The sequence below is a fragment of the Hypanus sabinus genome, chromosome 13 (assembly GCF_030144855.1).
Source record: "Hypanus sabinus isolate sHypSab1 chromosome 13, sHypSab1.hap1, whole genome shotgun sequence".
Classification (NCBI taxonomy): domain Eukaryota; kingdom Metazoa; phylum Chordata; class Chondrichthyes; order Myliobatiformes; family Dasyatidae; genus Hypanus; species Hypanus sabinus.
Genome location: NC_082718.1, coordinates 77,593,436 through 77,620,531, shown reverse-complemented (window position 1 = coordinate 77,620,531; position 27,096 = coordinate 77,593,436). Strand labels below are relative to the sequence as shown.

At 40.3% G+C, this 27,096-nt stretch overlaps 2 protein-coding genes across 3 annotated transcripts in view; both read right to left on the bottom strand.

Moving 5' to 3' along the window:
• The window catches only part of LOC132404012 (transmembrane protein 248-like), a 34,380-nt gene extending 25,058 nt beyond the window's left edge, over window positions 1–9,322 (bottom strand). The window contains exon 1 of one of the 2 annotated variants that reach the window (XM_059987957.1): window positions 8,464–9,322. The gene's annotated coding sequence lies outside the window, so the exon portion shown is untranslated. Of the gene's footprint in view, window positions 1–3,404; window positions 3,424–8,463 lie in introns of those variants that run through there. The other variant, XM_059987958.1, reaches the window with a different exon arrangement.
• Window positions 9,323–13,073: 3,751 nt separating this feature from the next.
• rpl6 (ribosomal protein L6) lies at window positions 13,074–21,941 on the bottom strand. Its single transcript, XM_059987959.1, has 7 exons — window positions 21,900–21,941; window positions 20,200–20,445; window positions 19,946–20,044; window positions 19,067–19,210; window positions 18,842–18,890; window positions 17,594–17,778; window positions 13,074–13,271 (listed from the first exon to the last, which is right to left on the bottom strand). The coding sequence occupies exons 1-7, from the start codon at window positions 21,924–21,926 to the stop codon at window positions 13,119–13,121; spliced, it is 903 nt and encodes a 300-aa protein (XP_059843942.1). The 5' UTR covers window positions 21,927–21,941; the 3' UTR covers window positions 13,074–13,118.
• Window positions 21,942–27,096: the final 5,155 nt, after the last annotated feature.

The window sequence follows — 27,096 nt, the reverse complement described above, 5'->3', positions numbered from 1 at the left end:
TGCCAGTGGTGTCAGCATATAACTTTTTTCAAAAAGTCTGCCTATTGGAGATTGGTTTAGGGAGTTTAGCATGCTGTCCGCCTATTGGATAGTTTTCGGGCTTTGGGGGAGGGGTGGGGCTACTAGTGTAGGCTTTTGTGACTGGGCAGTCCTGAGAATTTTTCTTGTCAATCATGTTGTTTTCTTTCTCTCTGATCGAATCCATAATTTGTTCTTCCCTGTGGGTTTGGTCTGTGCTGTGTACTAACTTATTTTAAAAAATCTTAAATTAAAGCCTTATTATCAATGTTAATAAAATTAATATAATCTCTTGGAACCTAAATGGCTTGAACCAACCTATTAAGCATAGAAAGATCTTAAAGAAATTAAAAATCACTCTAAGCCGCTATTATTATTTTTGCATGAGATACATATCCGTAGGGAGGAGGAAAACTGCTTTTTTAAATTTTGGAGGGGCTCTCAGTTTCATTCTTCATCAGTAACTAAAATTAGAGGGGTATCTATTTTTATTAATTTTAAAATCCCTTTTGTACATTTTAATACTGTCACTGATTCAATTGGAAGATAATTAGTTGTTACTGGTTTGTTATGTGGCCAAAAGGTGGCTTTGATGTATGTGTATGCACCTAATGTAGATAGCTCTGAAATTCTTAAGAGGTTATTTTTTGTGTTGCCGAATTTAAATGAATATAAGTTGATCATAGGCGGTGACTTTAACTGTTGTCTCAATTCTTCAATTGATAGATCATCAACCAATCCGTGGTTTCCTAGTAAGGCTGCGACCTATATTAATTCCTTTTTACTAGAATATGGTTTGGTCGATATTTGGAGATTTCTCCATCTAAAGGTAAGGATTTTTTTCTTTTTTCCCCACATGTACATCATAAATATTCAAGCATTGATTATTTTTTTTGGATACATGATTGGTGCCTTTTGTTGTTGACTGTGTATATTGCTGTTGCGTTGTCGGAACATGCGCCCACAACACTAATACTGAAGTTCCCTGATAATATACGGAATGCATCTCAGTGGAGCTTTAATACTACACTGCTGCACAATTCAGCATTTGTCAGTTTTATTAAAGAGCAAATTTCTCTATCTTTTGAATTAAATACAACTGAGGGTATGTCAAATTTGATTATTTGGGATGCGATAAAATCTTTTCTTAGGGGACAGATGATCTCATATTCAGTAGCTTTAAGAAGGAAAACTAAAGCAGAGCTTTTAGTGATTACCAACAGGATTAAAGAAATAGATAAAGTTTATTCAGTAACACCTACTGAAGATCTATCTAAGGAAAGGGTGAAATTTCAAACACATTATGATCTGCTTTTGACTTTTCCCATTGAGCATCAACTTTTGAAATCTAAAAGTCAATTTTATATACATGGAGATAAGTCAGGTAAACTATTGGCCAGTCAACTTAAAGCAACTATGGCTAGAAGGCAGATTTTGAAAATATGAAGAACTGATAGAACTGAAATGTCAGATTGTCAGGAAATTAATAAGGTATTTTTGGATTTCTACTCTAACCTTTATAAATCTGAATAGATTCTTGCAAAGATTGAATATACCCAAAATTTCTATTCAAGATATGAATACATTAGATGCATCTATTAAATTAGAGGAAATAGCAAGGGCTATGTCCTCTTTTCAATCAGGTAAAGGTCCAGGACTGGATGGATTTACAATAGAATTTTTTTTAAGACATTTACTGAAATACATCTTACTTATGCCAAATTTTCACTGATTCTCTATCTTCTGGGACCCTCCCGAAGACTTTGTATGAGGCATCAATTTCATTAATTCTTAAAAATGGAAAAGATTTATCTGAATGTGCCTCTTACAGACCAATTTCCTTATTAAATATGGTTTCTAAAATTCTTTCTAGGGTTTTGGCTAACAGGCTCGAGAATATTTTACCTAAGGTTATTTCTAAGGATCAAACTGGATTTATTAAGAATAGATATTCATATTTTAATATTCAGAGATTATTGAACATTATTCATTCCTCTCCACTGCGTCCGGTGCTCCCGGTGTGGCCTTTTATATATTGGTGATACCTGACACTGACTGGGAGACTATTTCACTGAACACCCACGCTCGGTCCGCCAGAGAAAGCAGGATCTCCCAGTGGCCACACATTTTAATTCCACGTCCCATTCCCATTCTGATATGTCTATCCATGGCCTCCTCTACTGTCAAAATGAATCCAAACTCAGGTTGGAGGAACAATACATTATATACCGGCTGGGTAGCCTCCAACCTGATGGCATGAACATTGACTTCTCTAACTTCCGTTAATGCCCCCCTCCCCTTCTTGCCCCATCCTTGACATATTTAGTTGTTTGCCTGTTCTCCATCTCCCTCTGGTGCTTCCCCCCCCTTCTTTCTCCTGAGGCCTCCCGTCCCATGATCCTTTCCCTTCTCCAGCTCTGTATCACTTTCGCCAATTCCAGCTCTTGGCTTCATCCCACCCCCTCCGGCCTTCTCCTATCATTTCGCATTTCCCTCTCCCCCCACTACTTTCAAATCTCTTACTATCTTTCCCTTCAGTTAGTCCTGACAAAGGGTCTCGGCCCGAAATATCGACAGTGCTTCTCCTGATAGATGCTGCCTGGCCTGCTGTGTTCCACCAGCATTTTGTGTGTGTTGTTTGAAATTCCAGCATCTGCAGATTTCCTCGTGTTTGCTACATAACGCTGAGGTTTATTAGGCATTGGTCAGACCCCACTTGGAGTATTGTGAACAGTTTTGGGCCCCATTTTCAAGTAAGGGTATGCTGGTACTGGAGAGGGTCCAGAGAAGATTGGGAGAATGATCCCAAGGATGAAAGAGGAGCGTTTAATGGCTCTGGGCCTGTACTTGCTGGAGCTTAGAAGCATGGGGAATGGTGGTGGGGGGAATCTCATTAAAACCTACTGAGTGAATATTGAAAGGAATGAATAGAGTGGATATGAAGAAGATGTTTTTAAGCAGATGGAGAGTCTAGGACCAGAGGGCACAGTCTAAGAATATAAGACTTTCCCTTTAGAACAGAGAAGAGGAAGAATTTCTTAAATCAGAGAGTCATAAATCTATGGAGGCCAAGTCATTGGGTATATTTAAAGCAGAGGTTGATAACTTCTTGATTAAGAAGAGTATCAAAGGTTACAGGGAGAAATGGGTTGAGAGGGAATAATAAATTTGCCTTGATCAAATGGCAGAGCAGACTCGATGGGTCAATTGGCCCATTCTGCTCCTCTGTTTTGCAGTCTTAATGTTTTGTATTTGAACTAAGGGTGACATTTTGGAATGTGATATGCTGAGTACATAATGCTGGATGCAAATATTGAACAAATTTGTTACCTTAAAATGCAGAATGAATTCCCTGTGCTATGTACACAGTAAAAAGTCTCACTCACCCAATGGTAGTACTGTTTGACCATTGATCTAATTTGTAAACCTATCCCAGAGAACTGGAGATTGTTCTTCTTCCTATATGTGACCATAATATTGATGTAGCATTTTTAGAATGTGATTCTAAACAACATACACAGAATTCTGCAAATGAAGTTTCAGAAGAGGACAAGAGTCAAAAACATCTATATTTGTGTACAAGTTAAAATTATTAGTTCATTACACAAGAATGAATAACACCCAAGTTCTAGGTTCTAATGAAAGCACAATCTGCAAGGCAAAGTAAAAAAATTCCGCTTGGCTCTATGTGAAATATTTGCCCTCCTGTGGCAATTGAATGAATTGCAAATGTTAACTAGCATGTCATTTTCTTTAAATACTTGAAAAGAACACGTCCTATATGATAAATATATACAGAAAACTAAACTAGAAACATGCTAACACTGTAACATCACAATTGGGTGTGTGTAAAAAGCAGAAAACACATACCTAACATCAACTGAAAACCAATCACTGGATCACATGTGACACAAAGCCAACTGAAATGTAGCAGGTGTTATTAAAAACTGTGATCCACTTGGGGGTAAGAAGAAACCACAATATAAAACTTTAGAGAAATCTCACAGCAAATCTCTCTGGAGGTTAATATATTTGAATAGTATAATAATATTGTAAGCAACATTCCCTCTATTTTTTAAGGCTGGGTGGACCAACCAATGCTCTGAGCAAGAAAATTATTTTTTTTAAACACGGCCTGAAAACCGCATGGCACTTAAATTTTTTTTGTAATATATACATCAAACAAACACAAGCCACAACTGTACATATTGTGTACAGGTCTGGTCACCCAATTATAGGAACGATGTCAACAAAATAGAGAGAGTACAGAGATTTACTAGAACGTTACCTGGTTTTCAGCACCTAAGTTACAGAGAAAGGTTGAACAAGTTAGGTCTTTATTCTTTGGAGTGTAGAAGGTTGAGGGGGGACTTGATAGAGGGTATTTAAAATTATGAGGGGGATAGAGTTGACATGGATAGGCTTTTTCCATTGAGAGTAGGGGAGATTCAAACAAGAGGACATGAATTGAGAGTTGGGGGCAAAAGTTTAAGGGTAACACGAGGGGGAATTTGTTTACTCAGAGTGGTAGCTATGTGGAATGAGCTTCCAGTAGAAGTGGTAGAGGCAGGTTTGATATTGTCATTTAAAGTAAAATTGGATGGGTATATGGACAGGAAAGGAATGGAGGGTTATGGGCTGAGTGCAGGTCAGTGGCACTAGGTGAGAGTAAGCATTCGGCACGGACTAGAAGGGCCTAGATGGCCTGTTTCCATGCTGTAATTGTTATATGGTTATAACTCATAACACAAGTAAATGATATTAGGCAGTCAAGGCAACTGTCAGGCACAATGGCAAAAATAAAATGTTTTGACTAGGTGGCTTTGCATTCAGCCAGCCAATGGTTTATAATGATACTTCCATTCTGTATTGTTGCTACTTGTAAGTGTTGTAACTTGAAACACTGGCAATGTTGAAGCTCCAAAACATTTCAAAGTTACGGTTGTGTTACGCTTATTGTTTAGGAAATTTCTGGATGATATTCATTAATGTAATTAATTGCAGAGTATTTCACAATTACATTAACATAGCTTCCAAAATTATATTAGCATAATTTCAAAATTATATTAACATCAAAGAAAATTCCAGCTACATAGATGTGCTATATGGCAGGAACAAGTTTAGTTTATTGCACAGCTTAGAGGGCACAGTGATTACAAGCATGATTCATTTACCCCAAAAAATCTCTACCTAATCTCTACCTATGTGGTAAAAGGTCATTACTGTTTAGAAAAGGAAATATCTAAGATTCCTAGCCTGATTTGAATTTGCTGTTCTCACCTGGCATAAAGCTACAAGTCAGATATCTGGGTCTGAATTTGCAGGTTAAGAGAAGGATCAGTCTCAACTGAATGCCTCCCATGAATTAATAACTTAGCAGGGTTTGGACACATTATGTTGCAGCTATAAAAGAAAAGTGAGGCCGAATTTGTAATACTGTGTTCAGTTTTGGTCACTCTGCTAATGGGAAAGATGCCCTTAAGCAGGAAAGAGTGCAGAGGAAACTTACGAGGATGTTGCAAGGACTCAAGGGATGGAGCTATAGAGACAGGCTGAACAAACTGGGCCTTCTTTTTCCATTGAGGTGAAGAAGAAGAGTTGATCACATAAAGGTATACAAAATCATGAGGCACAAGGTGAGATGGGGATAATTTAAATAAAGAATTTGAGGCACAATTTTATCATCCAAAGGGTTGTCAGTACATGGAATAAGCCACAGAGGAAGTGGTTGAGGCTGGTACATAATCAACATTTAAAAACTACTTAGATTAGGCACATGGATAGGAAAGGTTTAGCGAGATATAGGCCAAATTAAGGAAAGTAGGACCAGTTTAGAAGGAAGTCTCCAGTCAGGTCAGCAGGTCTACTTGCATGCTGTATGATTCATTGACATGGCGGAATGAGGGAAATTGGGAGATCGGAGCAGCAGGTAGTGTATTAGAAAAGCTGAGACTGGAGGTGACATCAATTATACCCTACTCGCCTCTAAAATCCCTCTCTCTAAATGATCCGTTCAGCTTTCAGGTGGGCAGCCTGTATTTGCCAGATGATTTCTAACTGTTACCTATCTGGCAGCAGTCAGAAAAACATGAGTAAATTAAAGATACAGCACAAGGACAACTTTTTATCCTCATAGTCTTTGTGAAGGATGGGGCAAAGTTTAGCCTCATACAACATGAATATTGCTAGGCCATTGGTACTTTTCAAACTTTAAACTATACTAGAGCTTCAGAAAAAAGATCACTTCAGAAGCCTAAGAAATATCAAATAAGGTTTTAGTAACAAAATAGAAAGATTTTCATCTGCAATTTTAAGTGCTCTGCCAAGGCATAACCCTCAAACTCTCTACCTAAGCTCTCCTGTAAGGCTCTTCTTATACACAACTTAACGTATATTTAATTGTGGTAAATAGCTACAAATAATCTTGAAGATGGACATTTGCTCTATTTAAAATAGAAAACATCTTAAAAACTATTTGAATGCAGTCCTGAGTCACCACCACATGAATTAAAAATAAACTAAATCTCCCAAGCCACTTTTGGGCAATGTTTTGATGTAGGCCACAGAACAGCAGCATCTATTTAATTATGAAGGCAAACACTCTATTACACAAGTTGATGTAAAGCCAAATTATAACAAAATTAGACACAGGTATCCATGAACTTTCCAACTGCCAACCAGGTTGATAACCTGATCCAAGAGGCCACTGAAGTCACTTTGCAAGAACAATTTATTGCTGTTTGAACATTTTTCATTTCTTAATGAGTCCAAGTTTCAATGTCTAGAGGAGGAACAGCATAATCTACTCAGTTACGATACATTGTAAATAAATTATTTCTTGTGGTACCATTTGACAAAAAATGAAAATGCTTAAACACCAGTGAGCAAACAACGTTATTCCTGACAAAATATCATTTAATGCCGAATCAATTACAATGACTATGATCAAACATTTCCATAGAATGATTCTATTGTATGAAGATTCACTTGTCAAAATTCATTCCTTTTTATAATTTGTTCTGCAAAATATTAAGTTAAATCTTGAAGAGTTCATTGCAAGAGGTCAAGGTGGTTAATTTGGCAATTTGTGACATTTCTTCTGTAACGAAATAGAATTGAAGCTGTACAAAACAGTTCAGAAAAATGGGAGGCAAGACTCCAGCAAGAAGCAAAAATGCAAGAATTTTAAATGAAATTAATTGGATCATGACATAAGCAGTAATGCGAGATTGTAGTACGACTGCATAGTTTTGAAGAATAGACATTGGTGTTGAATGGGAAGGCAGCAAGATAAAAGAATCAGGGAGTGACAAAGGTTATCCAGTGTCAGTAACCGAGATAATGCCCATAATTGTAATGGTGAAAATAAGCAGCCTCAATAACATTATTCTTGCATCTCCTCAACTGCACCTCTTAACTTTAATTGCTCATCCAGGGGCTGCTAAAGTCATAAGATCCAAACTGTCTTCCTAGCCCTCTAATTCTCCTGCTTTTAAGGCTCTCCTTACACAAGATCAAATAAAAGAGGTAGGGGACCCTGGCCTTTTCAATGCTCTGTCATTTATTAAGACGCAATTTGATTTATTACCTCAGAACCACTTCTGAGCACCAACCCCATGTCCATTGATTCTTTTAATATATTTTTAAAATCCATTTGCTCAGCAATTAAGCCTTCACAATATTCCTCATGCACAGAATTCCACAATTTCACTAACTTTAGAGTCAAGATATTTGTTCATCTAGACCCTTATTTTGATATGTGAATCCTGATGGCAATAACACCACGGAAAATATGTCAAACATTCTAAGGATCTATATTTTGATGAGATTATTCCTCCCCATCTCGTCAATCTGGGGAAGCTGCACTGCACAATCTCTAGCACAAGCTTTCCTTGGGTAGCAAGACCTGGTAAGAGTCTAGGGACTTATTTAATTTCAGTAAGAGGTACTGATGCTTGTACTCAAATCCTTTTGCACCATATAGAGTAGTTTATATTTAATGGAACTCAACGACATGAAAAAAAAAGATTTGAAGGACTCTGATGTAGTTCATTTTCACCAAACTGCCACAGTCTGAGATAATGAGCAAAAAACATCGGGACCTCAACAATGACTCTCACTACTGGGGTCAAGAAGCCGGCCAAAGCTACCAGCAAACTCAATTACGTAACACTGTCTTTAAACTCAAGACTACAATAATCAAATATCCTTCTTCATCAAAAAATACTGTAAAACAAATAAAAGCAGGTAATGCTACAAACTGTCAACAGGTCGGACAGCTTCTATAAAGCGAGGAGCCGTTTTAATGTTTGAAGCTAAAAGCAGACAGTATAACAAACGCTCAACAGGTCCACGAATGAAGAAAGAGTGCTTCATGTCAGAAACCACCCCCGGTCCAGGTGGTAAAATATTGCCCCCCCCCCCCCGCCCCACCATGTCACTCACCTCAGCAACGACGCCAGTAACCCCGCCTGCCCCAGGGCGGAAGCCGCCTCCAGCAGTTGCGTCACCGGATATTACGACAGGATATCTGCATACACGTGGCATATAGTCATGCAAACTGCATTTGGGTGTATTAATACCAATCTTACTTTCGGTCATTGCTCATCAACTGCAACCTTTTTCTGCTTTTTACTTCCAATTTTGAATGTTGTATCTTAACTTCCTGTTTTTATTTCCAAATTTAAACCTCAAGGTTCAGCAGCAGCTTCCTTCCCACTTGAAATGATGTGAAAGCTCCTCGCCCACCCCCCATCCATCTGGTCTCACTCATCACCTGCTGAACTTGTACGCCACCCTCTCCCCAACTTTATTATTCTGGGTTATGTCTCCTTCCTTTGAAATCTGATGAAATGTCGACTATTTCTTCTTTTCAATAGATGCTGCCTGACCTGCTGAGTCCTTCCAGCATTTTGTGTCGTTTGGGATTCCCAATGTCTTAAGAATCTCGTGGTTAATATTTCCTTAGACTGTTTCTCCGACCTCAACGTGCATTTGGTGTCATTTTATGTTTGCAAACGTGTAAGATACGTACAATGAAGTTTGCATATATTGTAAAGATAACGTCTAACATAAGTTGTTGCAAAGGAAGCCGGTTTTACTTTACTGCTGACATGTATCAGAGAACGACAGGTTCATGCAGCTGGTGTATATACTAGGCTGAGAAGTCCCGACGAAGGGTCTCGGCCTAAAAGGTCGACTGTACTCTTTTCCATAAATGTTGCCTGGCCTGCTGAGTTCCTCCAGCATTTTGTGTATGTTGAGTGGTGCAAACTTGCAGCTTTGTACCATTTTGGATAGACGTGGATAGCTTCGTGCATGGTAGGTCATGTTGAATCAATCTTTTGAGAGTTTTTCCGAGGAAGGTACCAGGAAAATTGATGAAGACAAGGCGGTGGATGTTGTCTACACACACTTTAGCAAGATTCCGCATGGGAGGTTGGTCCCATCAATCATCATTCAAGATAAGGTAGTAAATTGAATTAGACATTGGGTATGTAGAAACCAGAGAGTGGTAGTAGAGTTACCTCTCTGACTGGAGGCCTGTGACTAGTGGAGTGCCACAGAGATCAGTGCTGGGTCTGTTTTGTCATCTATGTCAATGATGTGGATGATAATATGGTTAACTGAATTAGCAAAATTAGTTTGCTAATTTGAAAATAAGCAAGATTGGGAGTGTTGTGCATGAGGAAAGCCATTGTGGCTTGCTGATGGAATTTGTTACACTTTGGTAGGACCAGCCAGTGTAGGTCTTACAAAGTGAACTATTGAGGGGTGTGGTTGAACAAAGGGACCTGGGAACACAGGTCCATGATCATTGAAAATGGCATCACAAAGATAGGGCCATAAAGAAAGCTTCATAGATCAATGTATTGAGTACAAGATAGAAGTTGTTATTTTGAAGTTACTTAAGACATGGGTGAAGCCTAATTTGGAATATTGTGTGCTTTGGTCACCTACCTACAGGAAAGCTGTAAATAAAAGTTGAGAGTAGAGAAATTGTACAAGGATGTTATCAGGTCTGAGTAATAAGGAAATATTGAATAGGTTATGACCTTATTCTTTGTAACATAGTAGATTGAGATTTGATAGAGGTATTCAAAATTGAGGATAAATGCAAGCAGGCATTTGGGTGGGACTACAGAGGTTATGGGTTAATGGTCAAAGGTGAAGTGTATGGGAAACAGGAATGGAAATTTCTTCACTCAGAGGGTCGTGAGTGTGGAACAAGCTACCAGCACAAATGGTGCATGCAAGCTCAATCAACATTTAAGGGAAGTGTAGATAGGCACATGGATGGGAGTAGGCAGTTTAAATGGCTTGGCATGGACTAGATGGGCCCAAGGGTCAGTTTCTGTGCTGAACTTTTCTAAAAACCCAAATAAAATCCTGCTTCAGTTGAAGAATTTGCTAATATGGTATGACAGATGTAACCTACCCTAGTCAGTGTAAATTGCACTTGAGGCTTGTAGTTAAGATTAACCAACATTGCCTCTCTCACCTGTTAGGACACAGTATGTTCATGGGAAATATGTTGTTAGTTCAATACACTCATGGGGAAGAAAACTCAAGGAAAAATCTGGAGCTGGAGTTTCTAAGCAGTCGACTGCAACTGCTGCCAAATTGTTTGTCTCTGTTGTTCCATTGGGTTCATCAGAAGCACGAAAGGGAGCTTACTGCATGGGTAACAGCTTGCTCTCCACATTGTACTGCCCTGGCTTGCTTTATCGATTGACATGACATTGTGATCAACCCCAGCTGATGAAGATGTCTCTTTCAATACAAGACCAGGAAACGCCAGAGTCGACAATGCACTTGGAATGACGAGTGAGTGTTTAATGATAATAAAATTGGTCAGGGAGCAGAATGCAAGTTCAGAAATAGAATAAGGGCAATAAAAAAAGTTGAAATAGAGAATGTTATGTCTGCGAGCACAGGTAGCATGCCTCACTTACGGATTACTTCAATGTGCATGTGACAAGTAAAGCTAATCTCTAAACCTGGGGGTAAAACACGGGAAGGGAAGGTCTGTTTGGACCAAGAATTCTGGCAAAACATTTACTCTAGGGTGAAGAATCATGCAAAATAAATGGGCACAAGACACCAAGGCCAAGAGCTGGGTTTTCACAGCGGTTTTTTTCTTGACGAGGAACAATTGCTTGGAATCAAGAGCACAAGTGTCAGCACAACATGGGCTCAGACACGGTAACAGTTAAATGATGGTGAAGGAAATAGTTTTCACATGTAAATAAGTTTACAATTCCTTATATCTGAATGAAAGTATTGAAAAATGTTGGAACTTGGAATATAGCAAAGGATAAAGCAGACCTGTGGACTATGATGGTGAGATGGTCACTGATTGCACAGTCAAAAATGAAAGCAGCTGCTGGAGCCAACAAGGATGGTTTGAACAGACCTAGATCATGGGTACATGGTGGATTTTCAGCTGGAGTCAGAGGCATTTGTTTAGGGGAAGACGCGACTTGGAGATTTGCCAAACACCTTATCAAAGGCAAGGAAAATAGAAACCAAATACTATGATTTCTTCTTCTAGGTTAATTTGTCTTTGAAGGGCTATTGACCCAAAACAACTATTTCTGCTCAACTTACTAAGTGCTTCCAGCTTGTTTACATTTCCAGAATCTTCATGTGGCATGGCCAAGACAGGTGCTAGAACCAGTACAGTTTACAATTGAATGAACAATTTAGACAAACTTATACTTGGTAAATTTACAGATTACACCTCATTCTCTATTATTATTTATTTTTGTATTTGCTCACTTTGTTTTCTGCAGTGGTTCTGTTTTTCTTGTATGCAGTTTTTCATTGATTCTATTGGGTTCTTTGTCATTATAGCCAGGGGTGTTAAAGGGGACAAGTTTGCACTACCTATTAAATGTTCACAATTACATATGCCTCAAATAGCCTGACAACCAAGTCTAGGCTTTCAGGTGTGGCTTGGCTATTAAGACTGACAGAAGGGGCAAGGGCAAGTTACTAATGCCTTAAAACCAGTTACTTCAGGCAGATGAAGCTCGTCAGCTATGGTTGGCAGCAAACCTATAAGGAAAACTAATCTCAAATACTCACTTGTGACAATCCTACCTTGAGTTCAACACTGACTTGCAACTCCTGTGAAACTGCTGATACCAAACTGTATCGGTTCCTTTGGGCTCATCAGATGCTGCTTACTGGACAACAACTTGCCCTCCACATTCTACAGCCCAAGCTTGTGCATCTAGACAGCTAGGATGCAACATCCATGTCAATCCTGACAGAGACCTCACTACTATGTTTCTTTGTATTTATTGTGAATACCTGCAAGAAAATGAATCTCAAGGTAGTATATGGTGACATATGTACTTTGATAATAAATTTACTTTGAACTAAGAGTATAATGTGGGAAAATTGGAAATTTTCATTTTTAGAAGAGTAGAAACTTTATCTAAATGGTAACTCTATGGAGCCTTAAGATGCTGAGAGATGTGTGTATTAGTGCACATTTACAAAAGGCTAGAAAAATAATTAAGCTAACAATATTAATGCTTATTGTGAAGGGGGCTGACCACAAAATGGGAAGTTATGTTTCAGTCTGATAATCTGATACCTGGAGTGGGCTTGTTATCTCTAGGCTAGGCTTGTTTAGAGGCAGCAAGAGCTAATGCAACTGAAATGCAAGAGATTTCTTAACAGGGTAGAAGTGATGAAGATGTTTCATTTTGTGGGAGAATTTAGATATCAACTTTGCAGACGAGCAAGAGAGTTGAGTCTTTGGAACTCTCCCCTTATAGGACAGCAATAGCAGAATATTTGAAAAAAATATGAAGGTAAAGCTCAAATGGTATCTGATGAACAATTGGTGAAATATTGTGGAGTTGAGGTTACAATGTCTTTTGAATGACCACACAGCTGCTTCCTGCCCTCAATTTGTACATCCGTAAGTTCCAACTAAATCTTATGAAACTGTGTGGTGGAAAAATTATTCCCTAGAATCTAAAAACTGTAAAAGGAAGCTGAACAAGTCTGAATAATATTATCCAAAAAGAAACAGGTAGTTACTGAAACACCAGTTTTAATAAATGTCAACTTTTATGGCTTGCTTAGAAGACCAATTTATGTGGGTAAACGCCCTTTGACAAATAGAACATTGAGTGGAGATAACCACGAAGCTGGGGGACCTTTTTAATAACAGACATGAGTTGGCAATCCACAGCTTTCTGGTCCTTCTTCCGCTGTTCTGTTAACTGATATTTCTGTGAGGAGGGAAAAAGAAAAAAAGAGAATGATAAGGCAGGGTACAGCAATTTCATCACAAACTCTTAGAACAGTAAGGCCCATAGGAACATTGTATGTGAAGTAGGTAGTGATCAGGGCAAATTTTACACAGTTCAGCTCCAATTCAGATAGAACCAAATTAATTGTTCAAGATGCACCATTTGCAATACAGAACTGTGCAAAAAAGCAAAAATATACTTATTATCTCTTAGCAAAATGTTAAGAAACTGAACTCCTGTGATCAGGGACAGAATATTACATGTTTGATGCATAGATCCTGGAAAATACTTTAATACAATAATATCTCCTCTAGAAATCGCTGAAGTCAGCAAGAAAATGCTGTTTTTTTTAAAATCAATTGGTGTAACACACTTTTTCTACCATTCACCAGAACGTAATAAAATTCTTTGTGTAGTTTCTCAGGACATTGCATAATTGTTCTTTAAGTATACGTTGAACTCTGATTAGTACTGTAATGCCCACATCAAACAGATAATCCAATACTTTGGGGTTTAAAACATGGTCATTGAGTTATAATCGTCAATCCAGAACTAGGAAAAATAATCTTCAAAAGGTGATGTGAGATTTTTAAAGTAAAATACAGTTCAAATGGGATAATTCTGGTGTGTCAGCTCAATTCTGTGTCTGGTTCTGGAACAGGCTATGAGACAACACACTATCCATGAAATGAAAAACATGAAACTGATTCAGCTTGGATTTATCTCATCAACAAAGTCACAATTTGTCCAGATATCCTTTTATGCAAAGTGTTGGTTGCTATGAGGTCAAGCATTTCAGATTTAGACCTTTTCCAAACCTTGGGTTGAATCTGATTTGCTGTTTGTCAATACTACTACAGTAAGCCTGATAGGAAACAGACCACTGAATGGGTTATGACAATTGTTACTATTGCAAGCGAAAATTGTGAAAAATCATTGTTGAAGTCAACTTTTGACACAGAGTGTAGCTTGCATGCGATGGTAACCACACAAAGTAGCTGACTCCCATCAATTACAAAACCAATAACTTAAACCTATGTATCCAAGGGTTTTTATACCACACCAAAATGTTCCCACTTGACAAGTCATTTAGTGTTTTCTACATTCAATTAAACACTTCTGAAATACGGAAATTGATTTAAACATAGCAAGTAGTACATAAAGCAACGTGTTTATCAATAGATAACAGGTTAAACAAAACTACTTAGAGGAAGGAATGCTAACCCCAGTACATCTGGATGAATCAGCAGACCTTTTACCAAAAAAACGGGTCTTGGGAGTTTTCCCAGTCTATGGACATCCAGATGGGACCTCATTTCACTTATTTTCTGAGGTACAGAGCAGTGTAGGACCTTGTGTCCCTTTAAGCCACACCAGCCAGCAATCCCTTCCGTTTAATCCTAGCCCAGTAACAGAACAATTTACAATGGCCAATTAACCTACCAATTCTTTGCAATGAAGGAAAACCAGAGCACTCAGAGGAAACCCATGCGATCATGGGAGAATGTACAAACCCCTACAGCCAGTGGCAGGACTTGAACCCAGATTGCTGATGCTGTAAAGCGTTGTGCTAACCACTACACTACCATGCAAGAGATTTCCTTTACCAAGCAGCACTGCAGTGGAAAGATAGCCTAGACCTTTGCTTCTAGAGCAAGATTGCTATGTCATTATTGGCATCTTGTTATTTAAAAAAAACAAGAACCTCAACTTCTACGCCTTAAGGAAACACAATGCCAAAGATCTAAGCATGCTATCCCTGAAATCTGGTCAACATTCAACTCTAAATTGACATGATTAAAACGGAACCAGAATGTTTTTTCCACGAGCTGCTTGTGTTCCTTTACAAAAGCAACTGCACTTCAAAAGTATGTCATTAGTTGCATTGAGTAAATGGTCCAAAATTATGAAAGGTACAATATGAATATACAACTCTACCTTCTTATTCACTGGTGGCCAGGCATTCGATATTAAAAACTTCAGCCTGACATGCCACAAAGGATTGAAGGGCAGCAGAGAAATGCAATTGGCTTTTAAGGGGAAAGAAAAGGATCCTTAACAGAATGACCCTATTTGTAACACTCAGGCAGTAACTAAGACCAGAATTACTTGCACATCAATAAGCCCTCCAGAGTATGTGTGTCCGTAGAGGTCTGACCACATGCAAGCAAATCCGATGAATGTTCAGTGACTGAAGCATTAATGCAGTTATCACCACAGACACTGCCTAACTTGGTGAGTATTTTCAGCATAGGTCTTTATTTAAGATTTTCAGTATGCGCAATTGCCTTGCTTTCCGAACAGCTAAGACAGCAGTGTCAATCATGAAGAGCCAGAGAGAAGGAATCAGTAATCCTACTTTGGTTCCTACAATTCTTGTTTTGACAATAATTGTTTCCATATACAGTACTGTGCAGAAGTCTAAAGCACATGGTAAAAAATCAGTAGTGGTTTTCAAAAATGATGAAATGAAAAATTTCTAAATATTAAAAATGTAATACAATAAAAAACTAAATCAAATTAATATTTGGCACAATCACTTTTAAAATTGCATCAACTCTCTTAGGTACACTATCGTGCAGTTTTGTACAAGAAAATGGGCTGGTAGGTTGTTCCAAGCACAGTGGAGTGCTTGCCACAGTTCTGCAGACTTTGCTGTCTCTCCAGGTAATCCCAGGCAGCCTCAGTGACGTGGAAATCAGGATCCTTGTTTCCACTTTGGAAGAATGGCCTTTTGGAGTCTGTACCATCCGTTGCAGAACTCCTTGTACATCTTTTTGCTGAAGATAGTTCTTTATGACCTTGACCGTGTATTTGATGGTACTGCATGATAGATAAGAATCTGCTTGTAATTCTCAGCATTCAGGATCCCATTAATTCTGACCAGATCACTAACTCCATTTACAGAAATATAGCCCCAAACCTGCAGGGAAGCTCCACCATGCTTCACTGTTGGCTGCAGGCGCTCATCCATGTAGCGTTCTCTAGCTCTTCTAGAGACAAACTGACATCTGCATGAGCCAATAATTTCAAATGTCAACTCGTCAGTCCAGAGCACTTTCTGCCATTGTTCAACATCCTAGCAGACCTTGTACTTTAGTGCATAGGCATGACTCCTGGCTTTGTTTCCATTTTGGAAAAATGGCCTTTTGGCAGCAACTCTTCCACGAATACCACTTCCGACAAGACTTCTCAGACAGTAGAGGGGTATACTTGGATTCCAGTGATTTACTGGAAGTTCAAAGCTGATAGCAGTGCCGGACTTCTGCCAATTTAGATGGGATGCATGTTTGATGTACCTCTTGCCTGCTGCAGTTTCCATGGCTGGTCACTGCATTTCAGTCCCCAGCCTTGCCTGTTTCTCTGTACTTCAGAAGAACTTGGAACAGCACATCTTGAAACTCTTCTCTGCCATGAAATTTCTGCTTGGGAGACCTTGCTGATGCAGGACCACCACCTTGTGTCCTGTTGCTATGCTCACTCTTGCCTTGGTGTTAAGAATTGACGATTTGCAGTTTAAACTGTCACATCTGCTAAACCTTCACCTTTTAGCTTGGCCGCCCTTCACCCAGTTTGATTCCTTCTATACCCTTTTCTGTTTCAGTTAATCAGTTTAGTTCATTATGTCACTGATCATCAGTACATGTTCCTAACCTTTGTTTAATCGTGCACTGGGCTATATACCTACAAAGTAGTCAAGTTTATATTTGAAAACTGATCTATTACTTAAAAAGTTATTTTATTTAATGAAATGCATAATTTTCTCTAAGTTTTTTTTTGGAAAACAAATCTTTGGAAATCTAAAATTTGCTCTTTTCTACTGATACAACAGTCCATGTGTACTGTCACATGGTTACCCTTTTCCCCAGCCATTCTAACCATGTGCAATACTTGGAAATTCTTCTGATCTAATAATAAATGTGGTACAAATCATTAACAGGATTGCATTTAAAAATATCATTAGTAAAAACTCCAGAAAGTCAATAAACTTCCAGTTTCTACCAGATGATAGAATCCAACATGATAGTAACACGGGGTTTCAGGATTGTTCCAATTTAAAACAAAGGGTAATCCAAACTGTGTACTCCATTAGGAGATAATTTACCACACTGACTGTGGGCTAGGAAGAAAAACGGTGCACTAAGAACTGGACAGGAACAAAATCCAGCTCATTTTCTCTAACAGGAAAGATTTGTAATGAAGGAAAAAGAATGTAGATATCTTGGAATCTCATGTAGCAGTCATTAAGTATTAGGACTAACTAGTGGTCACAAGAGCTCACTTGACAGCACATTTGTTACCTCTTTCTCAGTGTCGAAGATCTCTCCTTCTTGGTGCTTGGGCCTGCGCAGCCTCTTCCTCTTGAAGTATGAGTCAGTCAGGTGCTTGGGAATTTTCACAGTAGACAGATCGATCTTTGTAGATGTAGCAATGACAAATTTCTGGTGAACCCTTCGCAGTGGAACACGGTTAAGAATCAAAGGGCCTAATACAAAAAATTCAGAATCAGAAATAATTGACAACTAAACTAGAAAAGAAACAAAGGTCTGTTACTAGCACAACTGCAAAATTAACACTTTCTAAATAGTCTCAATTCTGTTTAACATGCTGTATCCACAAATGGGATTCTGATCGGGTTCTACAATGCCTTGTTCTACATACAACAGAAGTTGGCATGATAAGAGTCGAGGAGAAACATTTATCAAATGCTTTCATTGCATCAATATGTCTGAGATGCTTTACAAGAACACTGACAAAATTTGACAAATCTCACTGGAAACAAGGCAGACAGATGCTCAGGGAGAGGAGAAAGAATAAGTGCTGCAATTTAGAGAGTGAATTGGAGGTCCAATGCATACAATTAGATCTGTCATGTAGAATAAGTAGTGCAGGTATCTGAAGGCTGTTAACTGAAGTTGTTAGAGTAGCAAAGACAAGTATTTTAACAGCAAGTGCTTAGCTGAGATCCAATGTAAATCAACCAACAGGGGACGATGCATAAACAGCCAACAGTAACATTGATTATTTCAGTGAATGAGGTGCAGTAAAGACCAGTTATCGGTACTTCATTGGTGTCTGCATCACTCAGCATCACGATTGCGACTCAGCCCAGGGACAGGTAAAGGATGAAGTTGATTGCTAGAATATTTAATTGCAAGAAATTTCAACCCATTCAGTACTGAATTTCAAAGAATTAGGGTGGAGTGTGGAGTGTGGAGAGATCAGATCTGGTAGGTTTCAGTGGGGGAACTTGTATTTTTGCAACCCTTGAAATCTGAAACAGGGTATATAAAATAGTATAAAAATTCCATTTTCTGATATACTTACTATTGCAGTAATAGGTTTCAAGACTAAAAGTTGTTCAAGAAACCCTTTCCAAGACACTTGTATGTTTGAATGCAAGTTATAAGTATGAATGAAAACAAATTTCCCAATTAGAAATGCTTGATGCAATACACTCCCAGTTATTATTTCACAAATGCAATTCCATTAAGTCCTTTCTCGAACAGAACAAACTTAAGTGATACCACTTAAGGAATTGTACTCACCAGAGACCAGCAGCAGGCCACTGTCAAGCTGCTTCAGGAAAACTACACGCTGCAAAGTAAAAAAAACAATCAGTTTACAAAAACCATTATCCATAAACAAAATTTTCTTAAATTATCCGTATGGGAAAAATACACATCAACATTTCCCAGTCATTTTTGAATCTCATCTCAGGCCCCAGCAGGGCTACAACTACTTTTATTGATTGATAAATTTGCAGCCTCTACCTTACATCTATGGCGACCAGTCAGCAGGATAAGGACTGTTCCTGGAGTGATGGATTTCCGCAGACGTCGTTTGTGCTGGCTGAAAGGTTTGTTACCATGACTGAGCCTTTTGCGGGGAACATCTTCAGTGGGATAATACCGTGGCTGGAAATGACAAAACAAAGATACACAATATGAAAGACAACATATACTTATGCCACACAAAATCTCTATACCCAAACCAATCTGCGACATTACATACACCAATGAGGACTTTAACGTAGCAAGAAACATTGCACTTATAAAAAAATGATGAAGTGTAACCACCATCACTATAAATAGGTAATTAATAAAATTCAGAGACTTTGGACTAAACACAGGAAGATTAACTAAATTATTATTGCAAGTGACAGGATGGAAAAATCAAAGCCAAACTCTCATCTTCTTACACACAACCTTCCAAGTCAACATTTCAAATCAGAGCTCAAAGAAATCGAGTAATTGTTATACCACATCTCTCATGGAAGTAAAGCACCCAGTGAAGCAAAAATTCTCAGCCTTATATGAAGGCCTTATCTTAATATGGCTTGAAACAAAATGAACAAAGTGAGAGCTCTCCTGCTCCAGTGCCCCAATTTCATTTACACAGTCCACCCACGTCCATTTATGTATTTATTATTTGGAGATATGGCACCAACAGGCCTTCTGGCGCATGAGCCACACCACCCAGCAACCTCACCTATTTATCATCAGCTTAATCGCAAGATAACTTACAATGACCAATTAATTAATCTACTAACTGGCCTGCCTTTGCACGGTGGGAGGAAACCCACATGGCCTACACAAGAATGTATAGATGGCACCAGAATTAAACTCCTAACTCTGCAACACCTTTCTTACCATCTTACGGATTTTGACAACTCGAGTTCCACCATTCTTGTCTCCCCCAACAGGTTTGGTGATGGTGAAGGGTTTCTTTTCCTTCAACTTCTTCTCAACCTGAAAAGGAAATGAAATAACCCTTTAGGCTTCATCACAAAACTGGACAAAAACATTAGGTATAATGATCCAGGCACCAGTTTTTGGATGCCAAAACAGCGTGCTAGTTGCTGTAAAAGGAACACCTGGAGCACCTCAAGATCCTCTTGGCTTACCTTGGTTTCAGGAGCCTTGTATTTGCGCTTGTACATGGCCCTTCTGGCAAACATGGCAGAACGAGAATACTTGCCAATGCCCCTGGCCAGTACAGGGTTGCGACTACAATGGCGGCGAGGTTTCTTCTGTTCTTTTTTCTCACCCGCCACTGGCTCCTTTTTCTCCCCCGCTGCTGGCTCCTTTTTCTCCCCCGCTGCTGGCTCCTTTTTCTCCCCCGCTGCTGGCTCCTTTGTTTCCCCTGCCATCTATCAAAAAGATTAATAGACCTTAGAACATATATGAAATATGAAATTCAGTCCTCCTGCTAAAGCAACATGACCGAGCTTATATTGAAGTTTTCGCTTCCAACATGCAAATTACAGCCTATTTCATTAAATAAGACTATGGACATCTAAGATATTATTGCATGACTTGGCATCCACCACTATCTGTGGCAATGACTTCCACAGACTCACCACCTCCTGCCTAAAGAAATCCCTCCTCATCCCTGTTCGAAGTGGACTTTCCTCTATCCTGAGGCTGTGTTCTCTGGACCGAGACTCCTCCACCATTGGAAATATCCTCTCCACAACCACTGTCTAGGCCTTTCAACATTTGATAGGTTTCAATGAGATCCCCTCCCCATCCTTCTAAACTGTAACAACTACAGGCGCAGAGCTATCAAGCACTCAACTGATTCCTGGGATCATTCTTGTGAACCTCCTCTGGACCTTCTTCAATACCAGCACCTTTCTTGGATAAGGAGCCTCAAACACTGTTCACTATACTCCAAGTGCAGTCCAGTCAATTGCTTGTAAAGCCTCAGAGCGACATCCTTGTTTTAAATGTACTAATCCTTTCCAAACGAATGCCAAAACTGCACTTGCCTTCCTCACCACGGACTCACCCTGTAAGCTAACCTTTAGGGAATCCTGCACAAGGACTCCAAAGTCCCTTTGCACCTCCTTGTAAAACAGCAAATAAAATTCAAGATGCAGCGAGGCATTTATTTGCCAAATAAGTAAGCAACCAATGAAAGTGGAACTGTGTCAATGTTACTACTAAGCCGGGACAAGATTTTATTTGGATGAAATGGCTCACACGAGGCAGCAGATGCTGGAAATCTGGAGCAACACACACGTTGGTGGAGGAACTCAAGTGTCTCAGGCGGCTTTTATAGAAGGAAATGAACAAGTAGACCTTCACGGGTCCTGATAAGGGTCTCGGCCCAAAAGTTCGGCGGCGAATTTCTCTCCATTGATGCTGCTTGACGTGCTGAGTTTCTCCGGCATTCTGTGTGTTGCTCTGAATTAACCAGTTCCACGGCTGTAACCCACCCATGGCCGTCACTGGGAGAAACCAACTAAGGCCAGGCCCAAACTCCGCTGACCCGAGGCACCGACTGCCAGCCCACCATCCCCACAACTCCACTCCCTTACAGGCAGGTGGTCCAGTCTCAACTGTCCCCGCCGACATTTTCCAACTCGGTACCGCGTCCACAAGCGCAGGGCTCGGCTTTTCCCCCAGGTCCCACCGAGCTATGCCGCATCCAACAAAACAGCAATTTAAGTCCGCCTCCACGAGAAATATCGGCTGATCTCAATAGGTGACCTCTTGGGGTGTGCTATTCGTGCGCCATTTGATAACAACAAAGCTACCCCGGCCCGATGGCGCCCGATGGCCAACCACCCCGCTTCACCCGAAACGCCGCCATTCTTACCTTAGCGCTAAAGGAAGGGCCCAACATCCGGGCCACCGGGGTATAAACTCGACTGGCTGCGTCACCCTACATCCGGCCCAGACTGGCAAGGCACTTTGGGAATCGTAGTCTCCGGTCCTGCATTCCCCCGATGGTAAAGACCTTCAAGCACTTTGTGACTCGTGGTTGCACCTCCTGTACTTACAGCAAATCATTTACTTATTTTAGACTTGGCAACAATAATGTTTATTATTCATTATTTACTCAGAGCGTAGACCCTTAAACCCGCTAGTGTAAATTACAAAGTTAAATTTATATAACTGCTTGCCACCTTCTCTGCTGCTGCAACAAGCTAATTTTCGAGGCTTTTATACGCTGGGTATATATGTCCATGTCAATAAACGTGACTCGAGCATGATGCCATGTAATCCAATCCCATCTGGCCGCACATGGACCGCATCCCTCTTTTCCCTGCCAATTTGGATGGCCAAGGGACTTCTGAAGTTCAAAGTGCATTTGTCATCAAGAACTGTACACTGTATTCAACACTGAGATTTGTCCCCTTACAGGCAGCCACAAAACAAAGAAACCCAAAAGAACCTACTAAAAAAAAGACTGCCAAACACTCAATGTACAGAAAAATTACAAATCGTGCAAATAACAAAAGCGATCAAATAACTTCATGGAAGTTCACAAAAGTGAGTGCACAGCCACAAAGCCAGTCTTCACTGCAGGACAGTTCAGGATGGCTTGTTTCCACCCCAGTGGGTTCGGAGGCCAATTTGTGATTCACATTGTCTTACGGATGAGGCAAGTGGTAGCTGACGAGACAGTGGGTGAAGCTTTTGAGGCAGTCCACTCTTACTGCCTTCAGTAACTCCTGAGTATGATTTAAGGTTCACAATGCCATCATGAAAGATCCTTCTCCACTTTGGAACATAGAACACCACAACACGGTAGACAACCCTGCCCACGAAGTGTTGAATTTTTAACCGACTCAGTGATCTATCCATTTTTCAATATGAATCGGGATTGATCGATTACTCAAGAGTCAAAGATTTAAGGGACCTGGGACTGCTCAGGACATATGAGATGATGCACAAAATCAGTCATGATCTTGTTGAATGGTGGACAGGCTTGCAAGGCTAAATGATCAACTTATTCCTATATCTTATCACACCACAAAACTTCTTTCCTTAACCATTCCAAAGTTACGTTACTTTCCAACAAGGTGTGGATGTGTGAGTGTTTACACTGAGCCATGCATTCCATTTATACATAGTCACAGTCACAGACAGATAGCGAGGCAGCGGTGTAGCCTCAGTTGTAGTGAGGATTAGGCCTCAGGCTGCGGTCTTGCCTGCTGCTGCAGTCCAGACAAGATGACACCAGAGACGATGTAGTGTGGAATCCGTGCTCAGTTGGGGCTGGTCTCTCTAGTTGGTGCTGCCCTGATCGGTGGAGTGGCAGGCTGGATCACGTGTGTCTGAGCACTCAATTTGCAGGACATGTTGCTCAGGTTCTTGGGCTCTGTATGTTTATGGGTTTCTTCATGACTATATTTTTTGGTTCACTATTTTGAATGTACTGTGTAGGTTTTGCACCTTGGCCCCAAAGGAACGTTGTTTAATTCAGCTGTAATGAGGTGATAATTCAACCTGCAATTTGATTTGATTTAGGTATAACAATTCAGACACAACCTTTTGGATGCCAAAGCAGTGCGCTACTTGCCGTAAAACAAATGTCTGGAGCAACTTCAGATTTTTTTTGCTTACCTTGGTTTCAGGAGCCTCGTACTCTCCTCCTGGGACAGAATTTGGGATTGACTAGGGCTAGGCAGTCTGGGTGCAAGTTGTGAAGAAGGGCTGTATTTTACCAAGTACTTGATTTTGTGACATCATCCTTTTGCTTCTGGCACTTCCAGGGGCTCAAGCAGCCCAGAGTAATCAAAGTTCCAAGAATATTAGGATGAAAGGCATTAGATGAAATTAGTGGAGACACTTCGTCTTAGTCAAAAGCCTTAAACAAAACTAATCTTATTTGGAAATCAGCTTTAAGGCCAACAATAGGAAAATACAATATTGTGAAAACAAAGATGAGCATTTTGAAAGTTGTGTGCTGCTTAGCATAGATGTTTAGTACAGGTGAGTGAACAGAAATGCGAGTAAGGATACAGGCAGAAGGGTATTGGATATGATCTGAAAGTTCTTAAAACCAATTGAGTTCACTCAAAATGCTGCTAACAGTCATAAAGTTTGGGTGGCAAGAGTGGAGGTACGTCTCTACCAAAGGAGAGGTAAGGCACTCCTTCACTCTGCTAGCCTGCTGGCCACCCTTGGGCAAGGTGTACCACCTGCCTAGCCCCTCAATCAGGGTCACTTAAAGTCATGGGGGCAGGTGGCGGGTATGAGCAGCCGATGCATAGACAGATAAATGGATAGATACATATTGACTTCCAAGGAAAATTAAAGTGCCACAGTAACATTACAAATACACAGATATACAAATATTAGAAGATAAGTCAAAATAAAAACAAGTTACCTTAGAAATAAGAGGTACAAGATTTACAAGTCAAAGATCACAAGATGAATCCTGGCTATGGGTTGACTCATTATAGAGCCCGATGGCCACAGGTAAGAATGACCTCATGTAGCGTTCCTTGGAGCATCACAGTTGTTTTAAAGTCCTGGTTATGCGACACCTGATGCCAGACAGTCTCTGAAGCGTATTGATAATTGTTGGGGTCACTCGTCTTGTACTGGTTATGCGACACCTGATGCCAGACAGTCTCTGAAGCGTATTGATAATTGTTGGGGTCACTCGTCTTGTACAAACGCTGCCCAGAAGGTGGCAATGGCAAACCACTTCTGTAGAAAAATTTGCCAAAAACAATCGTGGTCGTGGAAAGACCATGTTCATCCTTGTCATGTGACATGGCACATAATGAAGGCAATGAGTCATAAAATTAAGCTTATTTTAGAAACTAACTGCTATTTATATTTAATATTTTTAGACTAAGGTATATGAGCACTTACATAGCTTTCTCAGCTAGAGCATACAAAGGCTATTTCTATCTTTAATGTCTATTTTTCCCTTTCAGGGTTCTTTTGAAGACCCTGACCTGGAGTTACACGTTGACTACGGTCTTTGTGGGAATGGGACCTGCTCTCGGGGTTTCACAACCAGCTGTTGTTGTTCGGCACGCCAAAGAGTCTGGCTCAGAGTTGGCAGCCGAGGTTCTCGGGGCTCTGGAGAGAGGTGGATCAAGGGTCGGTGTCACTACAAGAGACCTGTGTGTCGTCAGGGGAGTGGGGTATCTGTGACTGTGTGCCCAGTTTTTTGAGCACAGAGCTTGAAAAAAGCGACATGGCAGACTCTTAACATCTTAAACCAAAGAGTTGTTTGTTATGTCTCCCTACTCGCTGGGAAAAACAGGGACACCTTATGTGAGTCAGTGAGTGTGAGAGTGAGAGAATGAGAGAGAGAGAGAGAGAGAGAGAGAGAGAGAGAGAGAGAGAGAGAGAGAGAGAGACAGACTGTGGTATGTTGAATACCGGGTGAAATGTTAAGTCTTTGGGACTTTGGGGTTCTAACATTTAACTGTCATTCATTCTTTGGGGAACTCCTCTGTTTTTGTGGATGTTTGCGAAGAAAAAATATTTCAGGATGCATATTGTATACATTGCTCTGACATTAAATATACCTTTGAATACGTTCTCCTTATAAATATGTTCTGTCTTTTGATTATTCTTCTACCAAGGAGGGGAAACTGCCTTTTGATCACTGGTGGGATCACTCTGCTATCGGAGAGGGGAGGCTGCCTTTTGATCACCGGTGGGATCACTCTGCTATCGGAGAGGGGAGACTGTCTGTTGATCACCGGTGGGATCACTCTGCTATCGGAGAGGGGAGGCTGCCTTTTGATCACCGGTGGGATCACTCTGCTATTGGAGAGGGGAGGCTGGCGTTTGATTACAGGTGGGATCACTCTGCTATCGGAGAGGGGAGACTGCCTTTTGATCACCGGTGGGATCACTCTGCTATTGGAGAGGGGAGACTGCCTTTTGATCACCGGTGGGATCACTCTGCTATTGGAGAGGGGAGGCTGGCGTTTGATTACAGGTGGGATCACTCTGCTATCGGAGAGGGGAGACTGCCTTTTGATCACCGGTGGGATCACTCTGCTATCGGAGAGGGGAGACTGCCTTTTGATCACCGGTGGGATCACTCTGCTATCGGAGAGGGGAGACTGGCGTTTGATTACAAGTGGGATCACTCTGCTATCGGAGAGGGGAGACTGGCGTTTGATTACAAGTGGGATCACTCTGCTATCGGAGAGGGGAGACTGGCGTTTGATTACAAGTGGGATCACTCTGCTATCGGAGAGGGGAGACTGGCGTTTGATTACAGGTGAGATCACTCTTCTGCCAGAGATGGGAGATGCCTTTTGATGCTGGAGGACTCACTCTGCTACAGGAAGGGAAAGGCCTGCCGTTGTGCCGTAGAATGTTACCAAGCTTTTGGATATGGACTTGGAACTACAGACTTTCTTTTCAGACTTATAGTTTTTTATACTTGGTGTTTTTTGCCCGATCTTTCTCATTTTTTTGTGTTCGGGGAGGGTGAGTGGGAGTTGAGGTTGATTTGTGTATTTTGATTTTGTTCGGGGAGGAGGGATTCGGGGGGGGTTGATGGTCATGTTGCAATTCTTTCTTGGTTTTGCAGCCATGTGGAGAAGAAGAATTTCAGAGTTCTGTGATAATAAATTAACCTTTGAACCTTATGTGTTGGCTTCTTTATATCAGTGAATTTGGATGTACAGTTCTAAATTTGAGGACAATATCAAATCAGGGTGTATAGTTAAGCATGGAAAGGGAGTGGTAGAATATCTTTGTCTTCCGTGTATATACTTGACAAATTAATTGAAATCTCGATGAAAATGAGGTGATGCATTTTAGAGGGAAAATCAGAATCAGGTTTACTATCACCAGCATATGTTGTGAAAATTGTTAACTTTGTGGCAGCAGTACAATGCAATACATAATTATAGGAAAAAAAACTAAATTACACTAAGTATATATATTAGGTAGTTAAATAAGTAATCAAAAAATAATAAATAAAAAAGTAGTGAGGTAGTGTTCCTGGGTTCAATGTCCATTCAGAAATCGGATGTGAGACTGGTAGAAGCTGTTCCTGAATTGTTGAGTGTGTGCCTTCA

What these genes read in the sequence shown, in the direction of transcription:
- rpl6 (XM_059987959.1), bottom strand. Translation starts at nt 21,926, where the DNA reads ATGTTGGGCCCTTCCTTTAGCGCTAAG. An exon ending in TGGCCTGCTGCTGGTCTCTG is followed by an intron (nt 17,779 to 18,841) that starts GTGAGTACAATT and finishes TTTTTGTATTAG; the next exon opens with GCCCTTTGATTCTTAACCGT. An exon ending in TCTTCGACACTGAGAAAGAG is followed by an intron (nt 13,272 to 17,593) that starts GTAACAAATGTG and finishes CCCTCCTCACAG; the next exon opens with AAATATCAGTTAACAGAACA.